Source organism: Oncorhynchus tshawytscha, linkage group LG04 (genome assembly GCF_018296145.1).
Source record: "Oncorhynchus tshawytscha isolate Ot180627B linkage group LG04, Otsh_v2.0, whole genome shotgun sequence".
Classification (NCBI taxonomy): Eukaryota; Metazoa; Chordata; class Actinopteri; order Salmoniformes; family Salmonidae; genus Oncorhynchus; species Oncorhynchus tshawytscha.
Window position 1 is genome coordinate 7378813 of NC_056432.1, and position 27658 is coordinate 7406470.

At 44.1% G+C, this 27658-nt stretch overlaps 1 protein-coding gene across 1 annotated transcript in view; it reads left to right on the forward strand.

The window, feature by feature from the left end:
- Nucleotides 1-27658, forward strand: part of LOC112238184 (phospholipid-transporting ATPase ID-like) — a 35941-nt gene that overhangs the window by 250 nt on the left and 8033 nt on the right. Inside the window, exons 2-20 of the mRNA XM_042320261.1 lie at nucleotides 39-109; nucleotides 1429-1511; nucleotides 2989-3147; nucleotides 3923-4011; nucleotides 4644-4837; nucleotides 5742-5950; nucleotides 9141-9184; nucleotides 9716-9881; nucleotides 13384-13572; nucleotides 13741-13856; nucleotides 14677-14841; nucleotides 15414-15525; nucleotides 19237-19342; nucleotides 19738-19879; nucleotides 20527-20710; nucleotides 21220-21311; nucleotides 21476-21607; nucleotides 24231-24314; nucleotides 25002-25247. Coding sequence (XP_042176195.1) covers nucleotides 39-109; nucleotides 1429-1511; nucleotides 2989-3147; nucleotides 3923-4011; nucleotides 4644-4837; nucleotides 5742-5950; nucleotides 9141-9184; nucleotides 9716-9881; nucleotides 13384-13572; nucleotides 13741-13856; nucleotides 14677-14841; nucleotides 15414-15525; nucleotides 19237-19342; nucleotides 19738-19879; nucleotides 20527-20710; nucleotides 21220-21311; nucleotides 21476-21607; nucleotides 24231-24314; nucleotides 25002-25247 — 2583 coding nt within the window. The remainder of the gene's footprint in view (nucleotides 1-38; nucleotides 110-1428; nucleotides 1512-2988; nucleotides 3148-3922; nucleotides 4012-4643; nucleotides 4838-5741; nucleotides 5951-9140; nucleotides 9185-9715; nucleotides 9882-13383; nucleotides 13573-13740; nucleotides 13857-14676; nucleotides 14842-15413; nucleotides 15526-19236; nucleotides 19343-19737; nucleotides 19880-20526; nucleotides 20711-21219; nucleotides 21312-21475; nucleotides 21608-24230; nucleotides 24315-25001; nucleotides 25248-27658) is intronic.

Consider the following 27658-nt stretch of genomic DNA (forward strand, 5'->3'; position numbering starts at 1 on the left):
AATCTGACTATGTGAATCTCTCCCTCTGTGATTTCAAGGCAGACCTGCTGCTGCTCTCTAGTAGTGAACCTCTCAACATTGTCTACATAGAGACTGCTGAACTGGACGGGTCAGTGTGTGTCTGTGTCTGTGTGTGTGTGTGTCTGTGTGTCGGTTTGTTTGTTCATCTACTGTACAAAGCCTGTGTCTATTTCATACTCATGCCTCTCCTGCTCCTATCGTCCTCCTATTCGTCCTCCTCGTCTTCCTCCTCCTTCTTCTCCTATCATCCTCTCATCCTCCTCCTATCTTCCTCTCCTCCTCCTCCTATAATCCTCTCCTCCTCCTCCTCCTCCTATAATCATCTCCTCCTCCTCCTCCTATAATCCTCTCCTCCTCCTCCTCCTATCGTCCTCTCCTCCTCTTCTCCTCCTCCTCTCATCCTCCTCCTCTCCTCTTCCTATTGTCCTCTCCTCCTCTTCTCCTCCTCTTCTCCTCCTCCTCTCATCCTCCTCCTATCTTCCTCCCCTCCTCCTCCTCCTATAATCCTCTCCTCCTCCTCCTATTGTCCTCTTCTCCTCTCCTCCTCCTATCATCCTCTCCTCCTCTTCTCTCCTCCTCCTCTCCTCTTCTTATCGTCCTCTCCTCCTCTTCTCCTCCCTCTTCTCCTCCTCCTCTCATCCTCCTCCTATCTTCCTCCCCTCCTCCTCCTCCTATAATCCTCTCCTCCTCCTCCTATTGTCCTCTTCTCCTCTCCTCCTCCTATCATCCTCTCCTCCTCTTCTCCTCCTCCTCCTCTCCTCTTCCTATCTTCCTCTCCACCTCCTCGTCTCCTCCTCTCCTCCAGCAAGTGAAATTAGGAGGCTACAGATTGCACAGAACAATGCAGCAAGGATTGTTTTAAGGTGGAGATGTGGTTCTTCTATTGTAGTCATGCACGATGCTCTTGGTTGGTCATCAATCAACAAGATAATTGAAGAAAAAAAACATGCTTATTGTATTTCATAATATACACCACTTAAAATGTCCGAACTCTGTTCACAACAGTATTCAGTTGGTAAGAGACAGACATTCAGTAAATCCTAGGAATACATTGTTATCCTGACAGAAAAGAGAAATAGGTTAAGTAACATTTTGATTCAGAGCAATAAAGAAATGGAATAATTTATCTGAGCGAACCAGAAAACTTTCAATATATCAATTCAAACAATACTTTAGAACCGTTTAAAAAATAATACATTGGAAGGCTGTGTTGGACTATGGTAGATGTAGGAATCAATCTATAATTTCAGACTGTTAGAGTATTTATCTGGTCAATATGTCAGTCTATTATGTCTGTTTGTAACAGTGTGTTATATGTGAAAATGTGATCGAAATTATATATTGTAGATTAGTCCAAATGAGGACTAAAAGAGATCTTAATACAATCAAATCTCCTCTTCCTCTCAGTGAGACTAATTTGAAAGTGAAGCAAGCTGTGATGGTCACAGGAGACATGGGGGACAACATTCATAACCTGGCTTTGTTCAGCGGTGAGTCTTCCACAGGGAGGTGGTTGGCCACTACGTAGTTCTAATAAATACAGATAATTTCCCGTTGAAAATATATATCGTTATGAACAACTAACCCGCACACTGACTCGGTACCGGTGCCCCCTGTATATAGCCTCCACACTGACTCAGTACCGGTGCCCCTGTATATAGCCTCCACAGTGACTCGGTACCGGTGCCCCCTGTATATAGCCTCCACACTGACTCAGTACCGGTGCCCCCTGTATATAGCCTCCACAGTGACTCAGTACCGGTGCCCCCTGTATATAGCCTCCACACTGACTCAGTACCGGTACCCCTGTATATAGCCTCCACACTGACTCAGTACCGGTACCCCTGTGTATAGCCTCCACACTGACTCTGTACTGGTACCCCCTGTATATAGCCTCCACATTGACTCTGTACTGGTACCCCCTGTATATAGCCTCCACATTGGCTCTGTACTGGTGCCCCTGTATATAGCCTCCACATTGACTCTGTACTGGTACCCCTGTATATAGCCTTCACATTGACTCTGTACTGGTACCCCTGTATATAGCCTCCACACTGACTCTGTACCATTACACCCTGTATATAGCCTCCACACTGACTCTGTACCATTACACCCTGTATATAGCCTCCACACTGACTCTGTACCAGTGCCCCCTGTATATAGCCTCCACACTGACTCTGTACCATTACACCCTGTATATAGCCTCCACACTGACTCTGTACCGGTACCCCCTGTATATAGCCTCCACACTGACTCGGTACCGGTACCCCCTGTATATAGCCTCCACATTGACTCTGTACCAGTGCCCCCTGTATATAGCCTCCACACTGACTCAGTACCGGTACCCCCTGTATATAGCCTCCACATTGACTCTGTACCAGTGCCCCCTGTATATAGCCTCCACATTGACTCTGTACCAGTGCCCCCTGTATATAGCCTCCACACTGACTCTGTACCGGTACCCCCTGTATATAGCCTCCACACTGACTCGGTACCGGTACCCCCTGTGTATAGCCTCCACACTGACTCGGTACCGGTACCCCCTGTATATAGCCTCCACACTGACTCGGTACCGGTATCCCCTGTATATAGCCTCCACACTGACTCGGTACCGGTACCCCCTGTATATAGCCTCCACACTGACTTGGTACCGGTACCCCCTGTATATAGCCTCCACACTGACTCGGTACCGGTACCCCCTGTATAAAGCCTCGTTATTGTTATTCTTATTGTGTTACTTTTTATTGTTACTTTTTATTTTAGTCTACTTGGTAAATCTTTTCTTCTTCTTGAACTGCACTGTTGGTTAAGGGCTTGTAAGTAAGCGAATACACTTGTTGTATTCGGTGCATGTGAGAAATAAAGTTTGATTTGAACCAGCTTGTAGATTAGGATGTTTAATCCTTATGATGACAACCTCTCCCCTCCTACCTGGCGAACCTTGTGTCTCCTCCCTACTCTCTAAAGGCGAGGTGAGCTGTGAGCCCCCCAACAGCCGCCTAGACCGTTTCACAGGAACTCTGACTAACGCCGGTCAGAAATACTCTCTGGACAATGACAAGATCCTGCTGAGGGGCTGCACCCTCAGGAACACAGAGTGGTGTTTTGGACTGGTGCTGTTCGGAGGTGAGAGGGTAAAGGTCAGGACTGGTGCCCTTCAGAGGTGAGAGGGTAGAGGTCAGGACTGATGCTCTTTAGAGGTATGAGGCTAGAGGTCAGGACTGGTGCTGTTCGGAGGTGAGAGGGTAAAGGTCAGGACTGGTGTTGTTTGGAGGTGAGAGGGTAGAGGTCAGGACTGGTATTGTTCGCAGGTGAGAGGGTAAAGGTCAGGACTGATGCTGTTTAGAGGTGAGAGGGTAAAGGTCAGGACTGGTGCCATTCAGAGGTGAGAGGGTAAAGGTCAGGACTGGTGTTGTTCGGAGGTGAGAGGGTAGAGGTCAGGACTGGTATTGTTCGCAGGTGAGAGGGTAGAGGTCAGGACTGGTATTGTTCACAGGTGAGAGGGTAAAGGTCAGGACTGATGCTGTTTAGAGGTGAGAGGGTATAGGTCAGGACTGGTGCCGTAGAGGGTAGAGGTCAGGACTGTTGCTGTTCAGAGGTGAGATTTGAGAAGTTAGAGATTGAAGGTCAGGACTGGTGCTGTTCGGCGGTAAGCGGTCAAAGGTTAGAGGTCAGGATGGTGCTGGTTAACAGGTCAGTTAGACTCATCACGCCCTCTGCTGGCCAGTATAGATAATAAACCTCAACTGCGAATACCTAACCCTGACTGACCAAATATAAATATTTAATCTTCATGATTAGAAACTCTTCAAAAGGAAAGGAAATGAGGAAATGGAAATTATCTCTAAATTGTCACATGTAGCCCCTTAAATACTAACCCTGTGATCCTTTCGTGGTCCAGGTCCAGAGACTAAGCTGATGCAGAACTGTGGGAAGACCACTTTCAAGAGGACCAGCATCGACCGCCTGATGAACGTGCTCGTCCTCTGTGTGAGTCCAGCAGTAACATGTCCTGTACTTACAGGTCCATGTACTCACTCACCATGTACTCACATGTACTCACCATGTACTCACCATGTACTCACTCACATGTACTCACCATGTACTCACCATGTACTCACTCACCATGTACTCACCATGTACTCACCATGTACTCACCATGTACTCACATGTACTCACCATGTACTCACCATGTACTCACTCACATGTACTCACCATGTACTCACCATGTACTCACTCACATGTACTCACCATGTACTCACCATGTACTCACCATGTACTCACTCACATGTACTCACCATGTACTCACTCACATGTACTCACCATGTACTCACCATGTACTCACTCACATGTACTCACCATGTACTCACTCACCATGTACTCACCATGTACTCACCATGTACTCACTCACATGTACTCACCATGTACTCACCATGTACTCATTCACATGTACTCGCCATGTACTCACCATGTACTCACCACGTACTCACCATGTACTCACTCAAACATGGACTCATATGATTTAGCTTATACAGTACCAGTTTTCCATCTTTATGTCAAACATGCCACATGTTTATGTCTCTGTACCCATCTGTTGACCTATGTACCCTCTCTGCCAATAGATCTTTGGCTTCCTGGCATTCATGTGCACCATCCTGGCAATTGGCAACAGGATCTGGGAGCAGCTCTGGGGGTCAGAGTTCACTGCCTTCCTGCCCAGACAGGGGGGAGTTGATACCCCCTTCTCCGGCTTCCTCACTTTCTGGTCCTACGTCATAATCCTCAACACCGTCGTACCCATCTCCCTCTACATCAGGTCTGTCTGTCTCCCTCTACATCAGGTCTGTCTGTCTCCCTGATCATCAGGTCTGTCTGTCTGTCTCCCTCTACATCAGGTCTGTCTGTCTCCCTCTACATCAGGTCTGTCTGTCTCCCTCTACATCAGGTCTGTCTGTCTCCCTCTACATCAGGTCTGTCTGTCTCCCTCTACATCAGGTCTGTCTGTCTCCCTGTTCACCAGGTCTGTCTGTCTCCTTCTACATCAGGTCTGTCTGTCTCCCTGTTCATCAGGTCTGTCTGTCTCCCTGTTCATCAGGTCTCTCTGTCTCCCTGTTCATCAGGTCTGTCTCCCTGTTCATCAGGTCTGTCTCCCTGTTCATCAGGTCTGTCTGTCTGTCTGTTCATCATGTCTGTCTGTTCATCATGTCTGTCTGTCTGTCTGTCTGTTCATCAGGTCTGTCTGTCTCCCTGTTCATCAGGTATGTCTGTCTGTCTCCCTGTTCATCAGGTCTGTCTGTCTCCCTGTTCATCAGGGCTGTCTGTCTCCCTGTTCATCAGGTCTGTCTGTCTCCCTGTTCATCAGGTCTGTCTGTCTCCCTGTTCGTCAGGTCTGTCTGTCTCCCTGTTTGTCAGGTCTGTCTGTCTCCCTGTTCGTCAGGTCTGTCTGTCTCCCTCTATGACAGGTATGTCTGTCTCCCTCTATGTCAGGTCTGTCTGTCTCCCTCTACATCAGGTCTGTGTGTGTGTGTGTGTGTGTGTGTGTGTGTGTGTGTGTGTGTGTGTGTGTGTGTGTGTGTGTGTGTGTGTGTGTGAGAGAGTGCATCTGTTTTGCTGTGTAATTGCTTATTGGATTTATGCCTAATTGAGATACCTTGCAGACACGTCTGTTAAGGTTATGTAAAATGTCATTATCCCTGTGTGTGTGTGTGTGTGTGTTACAGTGTGGAGGTTATCCGTCTGGGGAACAGTTTCTACATCGACTGGGACAGGAAGATGTACCATGCCAGTAGTGACACCCCGGCCAAGGCCCGGACCACCACGCTGAACGAGGAGCTGGGTCAGATCAAATACATCTTCTCGGACAAGACCGGAACACTCACTCAGAACATCATGACATTCAACAAGTGTTCTATCAACGGGAAGAGCTACGGTGAGGTTCAGATGGTAACTAGGAAGGGCTACGGTGAGGTTCAGATGGTAACTAGGAAGAGCTACGGTGAGGTTCAGATGGTAACTAGGAAGAGCTACGGTGAGGTTCAGATGGTAACTAGGAAGAGCTACGGTGAGGTTCAGATGGTAACTAGGAAGAGCTACGGTGAGGTTCAGATGGTAACTAGGAAGAGCTACGGTGAGGTTCAGATGGTAACTAGGAAGAGCTACGGTGAGGTTCAGATGGTAACTAGGAAGAGCTACGGTGAGGTTCAGATGGTAACTAGGAAGAGCTACGGTGAGGTTCAGATGGTAACTAGGAAGAGCTACGGTGAGGTTCAGATGGTAACTAGGAAGAGCTACGGTGAGGTTCAGATGGTAACTAGGAAGAGCTACGGTGAGGTTCAGATGGTAACTAGGAAGGGCTACGGTGAGGTTCAGATGGTAACTAGGAAGAGCTACGGTGAGGTTCAGATGGTAACTAGGAAGAGCTACGGTGAGGTTCAGATGGTAACTAGGAAGAGCTACGGTGAGGTTCAGATGGTAACTAGGAAGGGCTACGGTGAGGTTCAGATGGTAACTAGGAAGAGCTACGGTGAGGTTCAGATGGTAACTAGGAAGAGCTACGGTGAGGTTCAGATGGTAACTAGGAAGAGCTACGGTGAGGTTCAGATGGTAACTAGGAAGAGCTACGGTGAGGTTCAGATGGTAACTAGGAAGAGCTACAGTGAGGTTCAGATGGTAACTAGGAAGAGCTACGGTGAGGTTCAGATGGTAACTAGGAAGAGCTACAGTGAGGTTCAGATGGTACAAAGGCAGGAAAGAAAGTGTGTATGGGCGAACTCAGAAACATACACACATGCATGTCACACACACACACACACACACACACAGAAGAACCATCAATGATCCAAGACCAGCTCTGTTAATCCCTACCATTGTGACAATGAGTCGTCATAATGCTGCATCAAATGTACATGATCCCAGGGGCGTTGACAGACACAATGTAAGTAACTTAACTTACATCCCCCTAACTTCCCTGAATACCTCTGTTGATCCTACAGCTGTTGTATGCAGTAATCATGAGCCCATGAAACAGAGTTACACTGTTAGCACTGAGGCAGTGTATACGTGTAGGAAACCCACTTTGTGCAGCTCACCCTGTGCTATCAGCTCCAATATAAATAACATGAGCAAGTCTACATCTGATAAGTTTCCCAGTAAAGAATTCAAAACAATCAAGCAACCCAGAAAAGTGCTAAAAAAAATACATATTAACATATGTAGCCTGATAAACAAGGTCCATGAAGTCAATAACTTGCTTGTAACAGATGACATTCATATTCTGACTGATCTCTGGAAACTCACTTAGATAATACCTTTGATGATACAGTGGTAGCAATACATGGTTATAACATCTACCGAAAAGACAGAAATGCCAACGGGGGAGGTGTTGCTGTTTATATTCAGAACCACATTCCTGTAAAGCTTAGAGAGGATCTCATGTTAAATACTGTTGAAGTAATATGGCTACAGGTTCATCTGCCTCACCTAAAGCCCATTCTTGTGGGAAGCTGCTATAGACAGTCAGTATCTGGATAATGTTAAATACTGTTGTAGTAATATGGCTACAGGTTCATCTGCCTCACCTAAAGCCCATTCTTGTGGGAAGCTGCTATAGACCACCAAGTGCTAACATACTGTTGAAGTAATATGGCTACAGGTTCACCTGCCTCACCTAAAGCCCATTTTGGTGGGAAGCTGCTATAGATCACTAACAGTGCTAACAGTCAGTATCTGAATAATATGTGTGAAAAGCTTGATAATGTATGTGATATTAACAGAGAGGTATATTTTCTGGGTGATTTTAAATATTGACTGGCTCTCATCAAGCTGCCCACTCAAGAAAATACTTCAAACTGTAACCAGGGCCTGGAACCTGGTTCAGGTTATCAGTCAACCTACTGTACCAGGGTAGTTACAAAAAGCACAGGAATGAAATCATCAACATGTATTGATCACATCTTTACTAATGCTGCAGAAATGTGTTTTAAAGCAGGATACAAATCCATAGGATGTAGTGATCACAATATAGTATCCGTATCTATGATAACCAGAGTTCCAAAGGCTGGGCCTAATATAGTGTAGAAGAGGTCATGGGGCCTAATATAGTGTAGAAGAGGTCATGAGGCCTAATATAGTGTAGAAGAGGTCATGGGGCCTAATATAGTGTAGAAGAGGTCATGGGGCCTAATATAGTGTAGAAGATGTCATGGGGCCTAATATAGTGTAGAAGAGGTCATGGGGCCTAATATAGTGTAGAAGAGGTCATGGGGCCTAATATAGTGTATAAAGAGGTCATGGGGCCTAATGTAGTGTATAAAGAGGTCATGGGGCCTAATATAGTGTAGAAGAGGTCATGGGGCCTAATATAGTGTAGAAGAGGTCATGGGGCCTAATATAGTGTATAAAGATGTCATGGGGCCTAATATAGTGTAGAAGAGGTCATGGGGCCTAATATAGTGTAGAAGAGGTCATGGGGCCTAATATAGTGTAGAAGAGGTCATGGGGCCTAATATAGTGTAGAAGAGGTCATGGGCTCTAATATAGTGTAGAAGAGGTCATGGGGCCTAATATAGTGTAGAAGAGGTCATGGGGCCTAATATAGTGTAGAAGAGGTCATGGGGCCTAATATAGTGTAGAAGAGGTCATGGGGCCTAATATAGTGTAGAAGAGGTCATGGGACCTAATATAGTGTAGAGGAGCTCTATTCCACAGTACTACATAGAGCCATGACTACATGGAACTCTATTCCACAGTACTACATAGAGACATGACTTCATGGAACTCTATTCCACAGTACTACATAGAGCCATGACTACATGGAACTCTATTCCACATCAGGTAACTGATGCAGTAGAATAAGATTGTAAAAACCGGATAAAAATACCCCTTATGAAACAGCGGGGACTGTGAAGAGACAGACACATGCATACACACACACATGATAACATACGTACTACACACACACACGTACACATGGATTTTGTGTTGTGAATTCTTTAATGAATGTATTGTAATGTTTTTCAAATTTTGCCAGACCCCAGGAAGCGTAGCTGTTGCCTTGGCAGCAGCTAATGGTGATCTGTAATAAATACATTAACTCATCCAATATCCATCTTCTTTTCCAGGGGAAGTATTTGACTACACTGGCCAGAGACAGGAGATCAACGAGGTGAGTATTAGATTCATTAGTACTTACTGCTCGTACTTACTGCTAGTATGTACTGCTAGTATGTACTGCTAGTATGTACTGCTAGTATGTACTGCTAGTACTTACTGCTAGTACTTACTGCTCGTACTTACTGCTCGTACTTACTGCTAGTATGTACTGCTAGTATGTACTGCTAGTATGTACTGCTCGTACTTACTGCTCGTACTTACTGCTAGTATGTACTGCTAGTACTTACTGCTAGTATGTACTGCTGGTATTTACTGCTAGTACTTACTGCTAGTATGTACTGCTAGTACTTACTGCTAGTACTTACTGCTAGTACTTACTGCTAGTACTTACTGCTAGTACTTACTGCTAGTATGTACTGCTGGTACTTACTGCTAGTACTTATTGCTAGTACTTACTGCTAGTACTTACTGTTCATATGTACTGCTAGTACTTACTGCTAGTATGTACTGCTAGTACTTACTGCTAGTCTAGAACAATGAGTAGCACAAGGCTTTCTCTCTCTCTACCCCCATTCTCCCCCAGCACACAGAAACAGTGGACTGGTCGTTCAACCCTTTGGCTGATCATCACTTCTTCTTCCATGACCACTCCCTGGTGGAGGCTTTGAAGCTGGAGAGTCCTGAAGTCCAGTCCTTCTTCAGACTATTGGCCCTCTGTCACACCGTTATGGCTGAGGAGAAGATAGAGGGTGAGGAGCGAGAGGAGAGGAGGGGAGAGGAGAGGAGAGGAGAGGAGAGGAGAGGGAGAGAGGAGAGGAGAGGAGAGGAGAGGAGAGGAGAGAGAGAGAGAGAGAGAGAGAGAGAGAGAGAGAGAGAGAGAGAGAGAGAGAGAGAGAGTTTGTGATAGTGGGAAGCATGTGTTTGTTAATCAAACAATTTTCAGATGTTGACATTGTGTGTGTCTGAAAGGGAAGACTGTGTTTATCCATATTCATATATGTGTGCAACATAAAGAGTGGGAGGGTGCGAGGGAGAGAGAGAGAGAGAGAGAGAGAGAGGCTTTTTCTTAATTGGATCTAAGATGGCACGGACAGACATGGCAGCTCTGCTTCTAGCTTCTAAGCAATTTGGCAGTATTTAGGTTTTTTTTTGTGTTATTTCTTATATTACCCAGAAAGCCTTTTGTTTTATTACAGCCAGAAATAACTTTTGGATATCAGAGCAGCGTTAACTCACCAGCATTATGAACAGAAATACGATTTTCCTGAATTGGATCCTTTCAAAATTGGAGGAAACGCTACCGAAATTCTATCAACACATTGCCTGTAGTATTCGTGCTACAAGAACTCTTGACCATTGTTACTCTCCCTTCTGGGATGGCTACCAGGCCCTCCCATGCCCTCCCTTCAGCAAATCAAATTACAACTCCATTCTGCTCCTCCCTTCCTATAGGCAGAAACTCAAACCGGAAGTACCCATGTTAAGGTCTATTCAATGCTGGTCTGACTGATCAGAATTCATGCTACAATATTGTTTTGATCAAATGGGACATGTTCCGGGTTGCCTCTGAGTAACATTGACATATACACGGACACAGTGACTGTGTTCATCAGGAAGTGGATAGGGAATGTTCTTCCCACTGTGTCTATTAAAACCTACCCAAACCAAAAAATGTGGATAGATGTCAGCATTGGTGCAAAACTGAAAGCGCGACCCACTGCATTCAACCATGGCAAGGTGACTGGGAATATGGTCAAATACAAACAGTGTAATTATTCCCTCCGTAAGGCAATCAAACAGGCAAAACATCAGTACAGAGACAAAGTGGAGTCACTATTAAACGGCCCAGACACGAGACGTATGTGACAGGGTCTACAGACAATCACAGACAACAAAGGGAAAACCAGCCATGTCGCAGACACCGACATCTTGCTCCCGGACAAACTAAACACCTTCTTTGCCCACTTTGAGGACGCGGTCCGCTTCCAAGGACTGTGGGCTCTGTTTCTCTGTGGCTGACATGAGTAAGACATTTAAGCGTGTTAACCCTCGCAGGGCTGCCAGTCCAGATGGTATCCCTAGCCGCATCCTCAGAGAATGCGCAGACCAGCTGGCTGGAGTGTTTACAGACATATTCAATCTCTCCCCATCTCAGTCTGCTGTCCACACTTGCTTCAAGATGTCCACCATTGTTCCTGTACCCAAGAAAGCAAAGGTAACTGAACGAAATGACAAGCACCCTGTAGCACTCACAACTGTCATCATGAAGTGATTTGAGAGGCTAGTTAAGGGTCATATCACCTCTACCTTACCTGACACCCTAGACCCACTTCAATTTGCATACCGCCCCAATAGATCCACAGACGATGCAATCGCCATTGCACTGCACAATGCCCTATCCCATCTGAACAAGAGGAATACCCATGTAAGACTGCTGTTCATTGACTATAGCTCAGCCTTCAACACCATAGTACCCCCCAAGCTCATCATTAATCTCAGGGCCCTGGGTCTGAACCCTGCCCTGTGCAACTGGGTCCTGGACTTCCTGACGGGTCGCCCCCGGGTGGTGAAACAACACCTCCACTATACTGATCCTAAACATGTACTCCCTGTTCACCCATGACTGCGTGGCCACCCACACCTCCAACTCAATCATCAAGTTTTCAGACAACACAACAGGTGAGGGCCCTGATTATCAACAATGACGAGACAGCCAACAGAGAGGAGGTGAGGGCCCTGATTATAGACAATGACGAGACAGCCTACAGGGAGGAGGTGAGGGCCCTGATTATCAACAATGACGAGACAGTCTACAGGGAGGAGGTGAGGGCCCTGGCGGAGTGATGTCAGGAAAATAACCTCTCTCTCAACGTCAACAAAATGAAGGAGCTGATCGCGTGGACTTCGACGGGGCCACAGTGGAGAAGGTGAAAAGTTCCTCGGCGTACACATCACTGACAAACTGAAATGGTCCACCCACACAGACAGTGTGGTGAAGAAGGCACAACAGCGCCTCTTCAACCTCAGGAGGCTGAAGAAATTTGGCTTGGCCCCTAAGACCCTCACAAACTTCTACAGATGTACAATTGAGAGCATCCTGTCGGGCTGCATCACAGCCTGGTACGGCAACTTCTCCTCCCACAACCGCAAGGCTCTCCAGAGGGTGGTGCGGTCTACCCAACGCATCACCGGGGGCAAACTACCTGCCCTCCAGGACACCTACACCACCCGATATCACAGGAAGGCCAAAAAGATCATCAAGGACAACAACCACCCGAGCCACTGCCTGTTCACCCCGTTATCATCCAGAAGGCGAGGTCAGTACAGGTGCATCAAAGCAGGGACCGAGAGACTGAAAAACAGCTTCTATCTCAAGGCCATCACACTGTTAAATATCCATCACTAGCCAGCTACCACCCAGTTACTCAACCCTGCACCTTAGAGGCTGCTGCCCTATATACAAAGATATGGAATCACTGGTCACTTTAATAATGTTTACATGCTGCTTTACTCATCTCATATATACTGTCTTCTATTCTACTGTATTTTAGTCAATGCCACTCTGACATTGCTCGTCCGAATATTTATATATTTCTTAATTCCATTCTTTTACTTTTAGATTTGCGATTTGTGTGTATTGTTGTGAATTGTTATATACTACTGCAATGTTGGAGCTAGGAACACAAGCATTTCGCTACACCCGCAATAACATCTACTAAATATGTTTGTGACCAATAAAATGATTTGGATTTGCCCAACTCCTGTTTCCTCTCTCGCCGCCTTTGGAAAAAGGTCAAAGGTCATCGAGGAGCGGCGGTGAGGAGAGGGAACGTGGACGAAAATGCGCTTGTATGAAACGATACACTCCCACTCACACGTGTCATCAGGCATATTACCTTTACAGGGGTGGATCCCTAATTAAATGGGTTACATGATGAAGTTAGTTGTTCAAGACATTTTATAGATAAGAAGATAAATAGCATTTAGGTTTTTTCTCCTCTGATAAAACAAAAACTGATTGAAAATTCTTCCACTAAGGAACTCTGGTATGATACACATGATCCTCAATGAAAAGTGGCTATCAAGGTGGCAAGAACACTGTTCCATTCGCCCACTAACAAATTGACATCTCCTTGAGCACTCGACCACTTATCAGTTTCTGGGTCACAGAGCAGAGAGGATGTAGAGATAGAGAGAAAACTACACCCACTTATTCTAACAACAGGAAATTACTTCACTCCCTCTGTACAGGTGAGCTGCTGTACCAGGCCCAGTCCCCTGACGAGGGTGCCTTGGTAACCGCTGCACGCAATTTTGGCTTTGTGTTCCGCTCTCGCACGCCAGAGAGCGTCACCATCGTAGAGATGGGAGAACAACACAGTTACGAACTCCTCGCCATCCTTGACTTCAACAACGTCCGCAAGAGGATGTCCGTCATTGGTAAACAGCCCTCTGGAAACACGTTTCATGGGAGATTTAAGTTCCTTGCTGCTCATTGTAAGATGTCTATGCAAACATAATTCTTACTATGGTGTGTGTGTGTGTGTGTGTGTGTGTGTGTGTGTGTGTGTGTGTGTGTGTGTGTGTGTGTGCGTGTGTGTGTGACAGTACGGAGCCCAGAGGGGAAGCTGTGTTTATACTGTAAAGGAGCAGACACCATGGTCTATGAGAGGCTGGACCAGTCCTGTACCAAGCTGATGGATGTCACCACTGAACACCTCAATGTAAAAGTGTGTGTGTGTCTGTCAGAGGAGGCTGGTGGGAGGAGCTATAAGAGGAAGTTGTAATAGCTGGATTAGAATAAATCGAACGACATCAAACACATGGAAACATTGATTCTGTTCCAACCATGACATTGAGCCCCTCCTCTTATAGCGCCTCCCACCAGCCTCCTCTGTGTGTGTGTGTGTGTGTGTGTGTGTGTGTGTGTGTGTGTGTGTGTGTGTGTGTGTGTGTGTGTGTGTGTGTGTGGAGAGAGAGGGGGAGACAGAGAGAGGGGGAGACAGAGAGAGGGGGAGACAGAGAGAGGGGGAGACAGAGAGAGGGGGAGACAGAGAGAGGGGGAGACAGAGAGAGGGGGAGACAGAACAAGGGGGAGACAGAACAAGTGGGAGACAGAACAAGGGGGAGACAGAACGAGGGGGAGACTGAGAGAGGGGGAGACTGAGAGGGGGGAGACTGAGAGAGGGGGAGACAGAACGAGGGGAGACAGAACGAGGGGGAGACTGAGAGAGGGGGAGACAGAATGAGGGGGAGACAGAACGAGGGGGAGACAGAACGAGGGGGAGACAGAACGAGGGGGAGACAGAACGAGGGGAGACAGAACGAGGGGGAGACAGAACGAGGGGGAGACAGAACGAGGGGGAGACCGAGAGAGGGGGAGACAGAGAGAGGAAGAGCCAGAGAGAGGAAGAGCGAGAGAGAGAGTCTAAGTGTGTCTGCCTCTCTCTTCCTCCCTGTACTTCTGTGAAAGAGTGGCTCAATAAATATAAAACCATCCAAATCACGTTGTATATAAATTGTGTGTGTGTTTTGTCCCTACAGGAGTTTGCTGGTGAGGGCCTGCGGACCCTGGCTCTAGCCTATAAGGACCTGGATGAGGAATACTTCAGCAGCTGGAAACAGCGCCACCATGAGGCCAGCACAGCCCTGGAGGACAGAGAGGACAAACTAGACCTGCTCTATGAGGAGATAGAGAAAGACCTGATGGTAGGAAGGAGTTAAACACTTAAACCAGGATCAGATGAACATCTACAGACAAAGACTGGGTGATACAATATGTCTTAAAGTGAAGGTAAATAAACTTCCCAATAAAAAGTTCCTACTTAATTTCATGTTTTAACAGTAAATTACCTCTGAACCAGGGTCAGTTTAGCTTTGACAGGTTAAAGATATGAAAAGACCTAATGGTATGTCCTGAACACTGAACCAGGGTCAGTTTAGCTTCAACAAATTACAGATATGAAAAGACCTAATGGTATTTCCTGAACACTGAACCAGGGTCAGTTTAGCTTCAACAAATTACAGATATGAAAAGACCTAATGGTATGTCCTGAACACTGAACCAGGGGCCGTTTTAGCTCTTACAGATAGAGAAAGGATTGTAATTAAATGTGTGTGTGTGTGTGTGTGTATATGTGTGTGTGTGTGTGTGTGTGTGTGTGTGTGTGTGTGTGTGTGTGTGTGTGTGTGTGTGTGTGTGTGTGTGTGTGTGTGTGTGTGTGTGTGTGTGTGTGTGTGTGTGTGTGTGTGCGTGCATGCGTGTGTGTGTGTGTGTGTAGTTGCTGGGAGCTACAGCCATAGAGGATAAGCTCCAGGATGGTGTGCCACAGACCATCGAGCAGCTCGCCAAAGCTGACATCAAGATCTGGGTGCTCACTGGCGACAAACAGGGTTAGTCAACAAGCAACATACTCTCAGCTATGTGCCTCACATATAACAGAACAATAATAGGTTTTCCCAGAGAGTCCTAGCCAAAATTCTTGCGTGAGAAATTGCTCTTTGCAAAGAAGCAAATTCTTAAAAAAAATTTTTTTTACAATTTTAATTGAAAATAATAACAGTAAGGTACTTAATTGTTACCCAGATTTGATGTTAAAATCAAATGGCTGCATTGGATATTTAAAGGGTTGGTAAAATAAAATAAAAAAATGTTATCTTATTTTGGACAACGATGTTGTTGTTTCTTCCACACCATCAAGGTATTTAAGCCACGTCTATCTCTATGTCTAACTCAGAGGAGGTTGGTGGGATGGGGCTACAGGAGGCTGGTGGGATGGGGCTACAGGAGGCTGGTGGGATGGGGCTACAGGAGGCTGGTGGGATGGGGCTACAGGAGGCTGGTGGGATGGGGCTACAGGAGGACGGTGGGATGGGGCTACAGGAGGCTGGTGGGATGGGGCTACAGGAGGCTGGTGGGATGGGGCTACAGGAGGCTGGTGGGATGGGGCTACAGGAGGCTGGTGGGATGGGGCTACAGGAGGACGGTGGGATGGGGCTACAGGAGGCTGGTGGGATGGGGCTACAGGAGGCTGGTGGGATGGGGCTACAGGAGGCTGGTGGGATGGGGCTACAGGAGGACGGTGGGATGGGGCTACAGGAGGACGGTGGGATGGGGCTACAGGAGGCTGGTGGGATGGGGCTACAGGAGGCTGGTGGGATGGGGCTACAGGAGGCTGGTGGGATGGGGCTACAGGAGGACGGTGGGATGGGGCTACAGGAGGACGGTGGGATGGGGCTACAGGAGGACGGTGGGATGGGGCTACAGGAGGACGGTGGGATGGGGCTACAGGAGGACGGTGGGATGGGGCTACAGGAGGACAGGCTCTTTGTGACGGTTGGAATGTAATTCATGTAAAGCAGTGGAGGTTGCTGAGGGGAGGACAAATCATAATATTGGTCAAAATGGAGTGAATGAAACGGTATCATACGCATGTTTTCATGTTTGACACCATTCCATTCACTCCATTCCATTCACTCCATTCCATTCACTCCATTCACTCCATTCACTCCATTCCATTCACTCCATTCCATTCACTCCATTCCATTCACTCCATTCCATTCACTCCATTCCATTCACCCTATTCCATTCCATTCACTCCATTCCATTCACTCCATTCCTATTCCATTCACTCCATTCACTCCATTCCATTCACTCCATTCACTCCATTCCATTCACTCCATTCACCCTATTCCATTCACTCCATTCACTCCATTCCATTCACTCCATTCACCCTATTCCATTCACTCCATTCACTCCATTCCATTCACTCCATTCACTCCATTCCATTCACTCCATTCCATTCACTCCATTCACTCCATTCACTCCATTCCATTCACTCCATTCCATTCACTCCATTCCATTCACTCCATTCCATTCACTCCATTCCATTCACTCCATTCCATTCACTCCATTCACTCCATTCACCCTATTCCATTCACTCCATTCACTCCATTCCATTCACTCCATTCACTCCATTCACTCCATTCCATTCACTCCATTCCATTCACTCCATTCATTCCATTCACTCCATTCCATTCACTCCATTCCATTCACTCCATTCCATTCACTCCATTCACTCCATTTCCATTCCATTTCCATTCCATTTCCATTCACTCCATTCCATTTCCATTCCATTCACTCCATTCACTCCATTCCATTCACTCCATTCCATTCACTCCATTTCCATTCCATTCACTCCATTCCATTCACTCCATTCACTCCATTCCATTCACTCCATTCCATTCACTCCATTCCATTCACTCCATTCACCCTATTCCATTCACTCCATTCACTCCATTCCATTCACTCCATTTCCATTCACTCCATTCCATTCACTCCATTCCATTCACTCCATTCACTCCATTCCATTCACTCCATTCCATTCACTCCATTCACTCCATTCCATTCACTCCATTCCATTCACTCCATTCCATTCACACCATTCCATTCACTCCATTCCATTCACTCCATTCCATTCACACCATTCCATTCACTCCATTCCATTCACACCATTCCATTCACTCCATTCCATTCACTCCATTCCATTCACACCATTCCATTCACACCATTCCATTCACTCCATTCACTCCCATTCCATTCACACCATTCCATTCACTCCCATTCCATTCCATTCACTCCATTCCATTCACTCCATTCACTCCATTCCATTCACTCCATTCCATTCACTCCATTCCATTCACTCCATTCACTCCATTCCATTCACTCCATTCCATTCATTCCATTCACACCATTCCAATCACTCCATTCCATTCACACCATTCCATTCACTCCATTCCAATCACTCCATTCCATTCACTCCATTCCCTCCATTCACTCCATTCCATTCACTCCATTCCATTCACATCATTCCATTCACACCATTCCATTCACTCCCATTCCATTCACTCCATTCCATTCACTCCATTCACTCCCATTCCATTCCATTCACTCCATTCCATTTCCATTCACTCCATTCCATTCACTCCATTCACTCCATTCCATTCACTCCATTCCATTTCCATTCACTCCATTCCATTCACACCATTCCATTCACTCCATTCCATTCACACCATTCCATTCACTCCATTCCATTCACTCCATTCACTCCATTCCATTCACTCCATTCCATTCACTCCATTCACTCCATTCCATTCACTCCATTCACTCCATTCCATTCACTCCATTCCATTCACTCCATTCCATTCACTCCATTCCATTCACACCATTCCATTCACTCCATTCCATTCACACCATTCCAATCACTCCATTCCATTCACTCCATTCCATTCACTCCATTCACTCCATTCCATTCACTCCATTCCATTCACTCCATTCCATTCACACCATTCCATTCACACCATTCCATTCACTCCATTTCCCATTCCATTCACTCCATTCACTCCATTCACTCCCATTCCATTTACTCCATTCCAATCACTCCATTCCATTCACTCCATTCCATTCACTCCATTCACTCCATTCCATTCACTCCATTCACTCCATTCCATTCACTCCATTCATTCCCATTCCATTCACTCCATTCACTCCATTCCATTCACTCCATTCCATTCACTCCATTCACTCCATTCCATTCACTCCATTCACTCCCATTCCATTCACTCCATTCACTCCATTCCATTCACTCCATTCACTCCATTCCATTCACTCCATTCCATTCACTCCATTCACTCCATTCACTCCATTCCATTCACTCCATTCCATTCACTCCATTCACTCCATTCCATTCACTCCATTCCATTCACTCCATTCCAATCCCGCTGTTCCTTAAGGTGTATTTGTACTTGTTTTTTTGTAACTGATTCTACTGCTGCATCAGTCACCTGATGTAGAATAGAGTTCCATGTAGTCATGGCTCTATGTAGTACTGTGCCCCTCCCATAGTCTGTTCTGGACTCGGGGGTTGTGAAGAGACCTCCGGTGGCATGTATTTGATACCATTTTACTCATTCAGCTCCAGCCATTACCACGAGCCCATCCTACCCAATTAGGGTGCCACCTACCTCATTTGATGTGTAGGACCATATGTCCACATCACTGTGTCTGTCTCCAACTATCACATTGTGTGTTTTGTCATGTGACAGAAACGGCGGAGAACATTGGCTACTCCTGCAACATGCTGCGAGAGGAGATGAACGACATCTTCATCGTGTCGGCCAACAACTCAGACGATGTCAGACAGGAACTGAGGTCAGAGGGTTTGATATCATAACCCTGCCTGCCTCAATACTAACACCATTTGTCCAGGGTTTAGTACCTACCCAGCACCATCCCATCCCAGGTTGATAACATCCCATCCCAGGTTGATAACATCCCATCCCAGGTTGATAACATCCCATCGCAGGTTGATAACATTCCGATCCCATCCCAGGTTGATAACATCCCATCCCAGGTTGATAACATCCCATCCCAGGTTGATAACATCCCATCCCAGGTTGATAACAGCCCATCCCAGGTTGATAACATCTCATCCCAGGTTGATAACATCCCATCCCAGGTTGATAACATCCCATCCCGTCCCAGGTTGATAACATAGACATGGTGGAATAGAATGAGATGAGAGGATTTGTTTTGTATTGAACCAGGAATGCATGGAGCACCATGAAACCAGGTGCAGAGGAGGAGGCCAACTTCATGCCAGAGAGGACGCTGGGTAACAAGCCGAAGGTGGTCAGGGACGAGGAGGTGAACGGGGAGTATGGCCTGGTCATCAACGGACACAGTCTGGTGAGACACTACAGTCCTATTTACTGTAAATCAGTCTGGTGAGACACTACAGTCCTATTTACTGTAAATCAGTCTGGTGAGACACTACAGTCCTATTTACTGTAAATCAGTCTGGTGAGACACTACAGTCCTATTTACTGTAAATCAGTCTGGTGAGACACTACAGTCCTATTTACTGTAAATCAGTCTGGTGAGACACTACAGTCCTATTTACTGTAAATCAGTCTGGTGAGACAATAGTCCTATTTACTGTAAATCAGTCTGGTGAGACACTACAGTCCTATTTACTGTAAATCAGTCTGGTGAGACACTACAGTCCTATTTACTGTAAATCAGTCTGGTGAGACACTACAGTCCTATTTACTGTAAATCAGTCTGGTGAGACACTACAGTCCTATTTACTGTAAATCAGTCTGGTGAGACACTACAGTCCTATTTACTGTAAATCTTGCACTAACATGAGCCCTGATTCCTTATTGTGTCAAATATCTGATTGCTCCCATATTTTAGACAGATAAGACACATGTTAAAAGGATTAGATACATTTTAGACAGTTGAACTGATTCTGATCTGTTTAACAGGATCTGGACATCCATATTTGATCTGTTGCCATTAGATTCTACTCTACACTCTCTCTCCCCCATCAGGCCTATGCCCTAGAGCGTAGCATGGAGCTGCTGTTCCTACGCACAGCCTGTCTGTGTAAGACAGTGATCTGCTGCAGAGTGACTCCACTACAGAAGGCCCAGGTGGTTGAGCTGGTCAAGAAATACAAACAGGCCGTCACTCTGGCCATAGGAGACGGGGCCAACGACGTCAGCATGATTAAAGGTAACTTACAATATACTGTTCAAAATGGCACCCTAATCACCTAAATAGTGCACTGCTTTTTTATTTTACCTTTATTTAACTAGGGCAAGTCAGTTAAAAACTAATTCTTATTTTCAACAACAGCCTAGGAACAGTGGGTTAACTGCCTGTTCAGGGGCAGAACTACAGATTTCTACCTTGTCAGCTCGGGGATTTGAACTTGCAACCTTTCGGTTACTAGTCCAACGCTCTAACCACTAGGCCACCCTGCCGCCCCAGGGCCCATATAGGAGCACCCTTTGACTGCAGATCTAGGATCAGATAACTACACCAGTCAAATAGTGTTAGACACCGACTCTGTATGATAATGCTGTGGAGAGAAAAGTTGTGAATTTGAGCTTAACCCTCTGAGCCCAATGGTCCCTGAACAATATGCTTACCTTCTCTCTCCCTCCTCTACACCCCCTCCCCTCTCTCCTTCCCCCTCTTTCTTCCCCTCTCTTTCCCTCTCCTCCCCTCTCTCTCTCCAGCTGCTCATATAGGTGTAGGTATAAGCGGTCAGGAGGGGATGCAGGCGGTCCTCTCTTCAGACTACTCCTTTGCTCAGTTCCGCTTCCTAGAGGTAAGAGGGCCACTGACACACCAGTGATGTTTTTAAATCATAATGCAAAACCCACATTTTTAAACTTCGGACTTTTGTCAGTGCTTTAACGGTCTATTAGTCTGTTGTTGTTTGTACAATTTAAAATAAAGTTGTTGTTTTTTTTTTTTTCATGGAATTGACAGCGCCTCCTCCTGGTCCACGGTCGCTGGTCCTACCTGAGGATGTGTAAGTTCCTGCGCTACTTCTTCTACAAGAACTTCACCTTTACCTTCGTCCACTTCTGGTACGCCTTCTTCTGCGGATTCTCAGCACAGGTACGACAGAAAAAAAGAAGGGCGAGAGAGAGGGGAGAGAGGGGAGGGAGAGAGAGAGGGGGGAGAAGAGGGGAGAGAGATATTTATTAAACTTTGGTCAACCCAACGTTGAATTCTAAAGCAACTGGTATACTCCTCTACTTCTATTTCTTTAAAGCCCCGTGCAGTCATTACGTTTTTAAATCATCGTTGTATGTCTAATAAATCACTGTGCGTGTTTATTTCATGAAAATAACTCCAAATGTATGTTTAATAATTTATTTCCCTGAGCCTCCTTTTGCCATTGAACTGCTGTCTGGTCATGTCGGCGTGTTGACACAAATGCTTATTTATTTACATACACTGCCCTGATTGGCAGATAGAATCATCTTGACTCTACAGAGCCTACCCCACTTACCCCGCTTACCCCGCTTACCCCGCTTACCCCTTCAAAGTAGGAGGATACATATGCAAATAAAAGATGACTGGTCATTGGTTAGAATAATCCCATCAGATTGTGATGGCATGCTGTCAGACAACAACAACAAAAAAGCTATAAAAAAGGCACTGTGTATCGCAGTGTTGAGGCGTCACTAAAGCCTGGGGTTCGATCCCAGACTGAGTAATTACCGGCCGTGACTGGGAGTCCCATAGGGCGGAGCACATGGGACTCCCAGACACCAGCGTCATCCGGATTAGATGAGGGTTTGGCTGAGGGGGGCTTTACTTGGCTGATCAAGCTCTAGCGACTCCTTGTGGCGGGCCGGATGCCTGCAAGCTGATGTCGGTCGTCAGTTGAACGGTGTCTCCTCCAACACATTGGTGTGGCTAGCTTCCAGGTTAAGCGATTGGGTGTTAACCTTTCTAGCGCTCGACAACATTCCGCTGAAAAGGCAGCGTGCGAAATTCAAAAATATTTTTTAGAAATATGTAACTTTCACACATTAACAAGTTCAATACAGCAGATGAAAGATAAACATCTTGTTAATCTACCTGTCACGCCCTGGTCTTAGTATTTTGTGTTAATCTTGTTAATCTACCCATCGTGTCCGATTTCAAAAATGCTTTACAGCTAAAGCACAACATATGATTATGTTAGATCACCGCCAAGTCGAAAAAACACACAGCCATTTTCCCAGCCAAAGATAGGAGTCACAAAAAGCAGAAATATAGATCAAATTAATCACTAACCTTTGATGATCTTCATCAGATGACACTCATAGGACATCATGTTACACAATACATGTATGTTGTGTTCGATAATGTGCATATTTATATCCAAAAGTCTCAGTTCACATTGGCGAGTTACGTGCAGTAATGTTTTGATTCCAAAACATCTGGTGATTTTGCAGAAATACTAATAATAAACATTGACAAAAGATACTAGTGTTATTCACAGAATTAAAGATAGACTTCTCCTTAATGCAACCGCTGTGTCAGATTTCAAAAAAACTTGACAGAAAAAGCATAATCTGAGAACGGCGCTCAGAGCCCAGTCCAGCCAGAGGAATATCCGCCATTTTGGAGTCAACACAAGTTAGAAATAACACCATAAATATTCACTTACCTTTGATGATCTTCATCAGAAGGCACTCCCAGGAATCCCAGTTCGACAATAAATGACTAATTTGTTCCATAAAGTTCCATCATTTATGTCCAAATAGCCACTTGTTGTTAGAGTGTTCAGCCCAGTAATCCATCTTCATGAGGCGCGAGCATTTCATCCAGACAAAAACTCGAAAGGTTCCATAACAGTCCTTTAGAAACATGTCAAACGATGTATGGAATCAATCTTTAGGATGTTTTTAACATAAAACATCAATAAGGTTCCAACCAAAGAATTCCTTTGTTTTCAGAAAGGCGCTGGAACGAGAGGTAACTCTGTCGGGAGCGCGTGTCATGAGACCGAGGCACTATGCCAGACCACTGACTCAAACAGGTCTCATGAGCCCCTCCTTTATAATCCTCATTCAGGTTGCTAAAGACGGTTGACATCTAGTGGAAGCCCTAGGAAGTGCAACCTCATCAATATCTCAATGTGTACTCGGTAGGCCAAGCTTTGAAAAACTACAAACCTCAGATGTCCCACTTCCTGGTTGGATTTTTCTCAGGTTTTCGCCTGCCATATGAGTTCTGTTATACTCACAGACATCATTCAAACAGTTTTAGAAACTTCAGAATGTTTTCTATCCAATACTAATAATATGCATATATTAGCATCTGGGACAGAGTAGGAGGCAGTTCACTCTGGGCACACTATTCATCCAAAAGTGAAAATGCTGCCACCTATCCCAAAAAGATTAAGAAGTGCATTTTGGTGGGTCATGTTTTGAAGGACGCATGAATCGACCTTCTCCTCTCCCGAGCCCGTTGGGAAGATGCAGCGATGAGACAAGATCAAAATCACAAAATTGTGGTGAAAAAGTGTGTAAAAAATTAAAATAAATAAACTCTAAAAGGACATTATTATCATTTATACCATTTCAGTGTTATTTCGACCTCGTAGTGTGGAAATCAATTATTATTCTTTATTTTTTTACAGAAAATCACATTTTTGACTGCACTACCCCTTTAAAACAACTGTTCAGTATTTTCAGATGTATAAGGTTATTTGTCTCTGATGATCTGATTGTGTTTCTGCCAGACCGTGTATGATGAGTGGTTCATCACGTTGTATAACCTAGTCTACACAGCACTTCCTGTACTGGGTATGAGTCTGTTTGACCAGGTAAAACATGTGTGATGTCAATGTGTTTGCGTGAGTGCAGGAATTAATGTGTTCATGTGTGCGCGTGGAGGAATTAATGTGTTCGTGTGTGTGTGTGGAGGAATTAATGTGTTTATGTGTGTGTGTGTGGAGGAATTAATGTGTTCGTGTGTGTTTAATGTGTTGTGTGTGTGTGGAGGAATTAATGTGTTTATGTGTGTGTGTGTGGAGGAATTAATGTGTTTATGTGTGTGTGTGTGGAGGAATTAATGTGTTCATGTGTGCGTGCATGAATTAATGTGTTCATGTGTGTGTGTGGAGGAATTAATGTGTTTATGTGTGTGTGTGTGGAGGAATTAATGTGTTTGTGTGTGTGTGTGTGGAGGAATTAATGTGTTTATGTGTGTGTGTGTGGAGGAATTAATGTGTTTATGTGTGTGTGTGTGGAGGAATTAATGTGTTCATGTGTGTGTGTGGAGGAATTAATATGTTCATGTGTGTGTGTGGAGGAATTAATGTGTTCATGTGTGTGTGTGGAGGAATTAATATGTTCATGTGTGTGTGTGGAGGAATTAATATGTTCATGTGTGCGTGCAGGAATTAATGTGTTTATGCAATATGCGTGTGCATTTCTTGTTTCTCCCACACATTTAGATTTGTGTAATTGAGAATATTTTTCCTACCTCACTGTCTCCCCCTGGTGTCCAGGATGTGAATGACATGTGGAGTTTCCAGCACCCCCAGCTGTACGTTCCAGGCCAGATAAATCAGTACTTCAGTAAGACAGCCTTCTTTAAGTGTGCCCTCCACAGTGTCTACAGCTCTGTAGTGCTGTTCTTCATCCCTTACGCTGCCATGTACGACACGGTCCGAGACGACGGGCGAGACATTGCTGACTACCAGTCCTTCGCCCTGCTGGCACAGACCTGTCTGGTCATCACCGTCTGTATACAGGTACAGTACAATATATTACATTACAGTACAATGAATTACATTACAGTAAAATACATTACAGTAAAAAAAACATTACAACACATTACAATGCATTACAGTACAGTACAATGCATTACAGTACAGTACAATGCATTACAGTACAGTACAATGCATTACAGTACAGTACAATGTATTATATTACAGTACAATGCATTACAGTACAGTAATTACAGTATATTACAATGCATTACAGTACCGTACATTACAGTAAAAAAAACATGACATTACAATTCAATTAATTACATTGCAACACATTACAATACATTACAGTACAATGCATTACAGTACAATGAATTACAGTACAGTACAATGTTTTACAGTACAATGTATTACTGTACAATGTATTGCAGTACAGTCAAATGTATTACAGTACAAATTAATAACAGTACAGCAATTACAGTATCGTACAATGCAGTACAGTTCAGTAATTACAGTATAGTACAATGTATTACAGTTCAATGTATTACAGTACAGTACAATGTATTACTGTACAATGTATTATATTACAGTACAATGTATTACTGTACAATGTATTACAATACAGTACAATGTATTACTGTACAATGTATTACAGTACAATGTATTACAGTACAATGTATTACAGTACAATGTATTACTGTACAATGTATTACAGTACAATGTATTACTGTACAATGTATTACAGTACAGTACAATGTATTACAGTACAGTACAATGTATTACTGTACAATGTATTACTGTACAATGTATTACTGTACAATGTATTACTGTACAATGCATTACAGTACAATGTATTACTGTACAATGTATTACAGTACAGTACAATGTATTACTGTACAATTTATTACAGTATAGTACAATGTATTACAGTACAGTACAATGTATTACAGTACAATGTATTACTGTACAATGTATTACAGTACAGTACAATGTATTACTGTACAATGTATTACTGTACAATGTATTACAGTACAATGTATTACTGTACAATGTATTACAGTACAGTACAATGTATTACTGTACAATGTATTACAGTACAGCACAATGTATTACAGTACAGTACAATGTATTACAGTACAATGTATTACTGTACAATGTATTACAGTACAGTACAATGTATTACAGTACAATGTATTACTGTACAATGTATTACAGTACAGCACAATGTATTACAGTACAGTACAATGTATTACAGTACAATGTATTACTGTACAATGTATTACAGTACAGTACAAGGTATTACAGTACAATGTATTACAGTACAATGTATTACTGTACAATGTATTACAGTACAGTACAATGTATTACTGTACAATGTATTACAGTACAGCACAATGTATTACAGTACAGTACAATGTATTACAGTACAATGTATTACTGTACAATGTATTACAGTACAGTACAATGTATTACTGTACAATGTATTACTGTACAGTACAATGTATTACAGTACAATGTATTACTGTACAATCTATTACAGTACAGTATAATGTATTATAGAACAATGTACTACTGTACAATGTATTACAGTACAGCAATTACAGTATAGTACAATGCAGTACAGTTCAGTAATTGCAGTATAGTACAATGTATTACAGTACAGTAATTACAGTATAGTACAATGTAGTACAGTACAGTACAATGTATTACTGTACAATGCATTTCAGTACAGTACACTGTATTACTGTACAATGTATTACAGTACAGTACAATGTATTACAGTACAGTACAATGTATTACAGTACAATGTATTACAGTACAATGTATTACAGTACAGTACAATGCATTACAGTACAGTACAATGTATTACAGTACAATGTATTACTGTACAATGTATTACAGTACAATGTATTACTGTGCAATGTATTACAGTACAGTACAATGTATTACAGTACAGTACAATGTATTACAGTACAATGTATTACAGTACAATGTATTACAGTACAGTACAATGTATTACAGTACAGTACAATGTATTACAGTACAATGTATTACTGTACAATGTATTACAGTACAGTACAATGTATTACTGTACAATTTATTACAGTACAGTACAATGTATTACAGTACAGTACAATGTATTACAGTACAATGTATTACTGTACAATGTATTACAGTACAGTACAATGTATTACTGTACAATGTATTACTGTACAATGTATTACAGTACAGCACAATGTATTACAGTACAGTACAATGTATTACAGTACAATGTATTACTGTACAATGTATTACAGTACAGTACAATGTATTACTGTACAATGTATTACAGTACAGTACAATGTATTACAGTACAATGTATTACTGTACAATCTATTACAGTACAGTATAATGTATTATAGAACAATGTACTACTGTACAATGTATTACAGTACAGCAATTACAGTATAGTA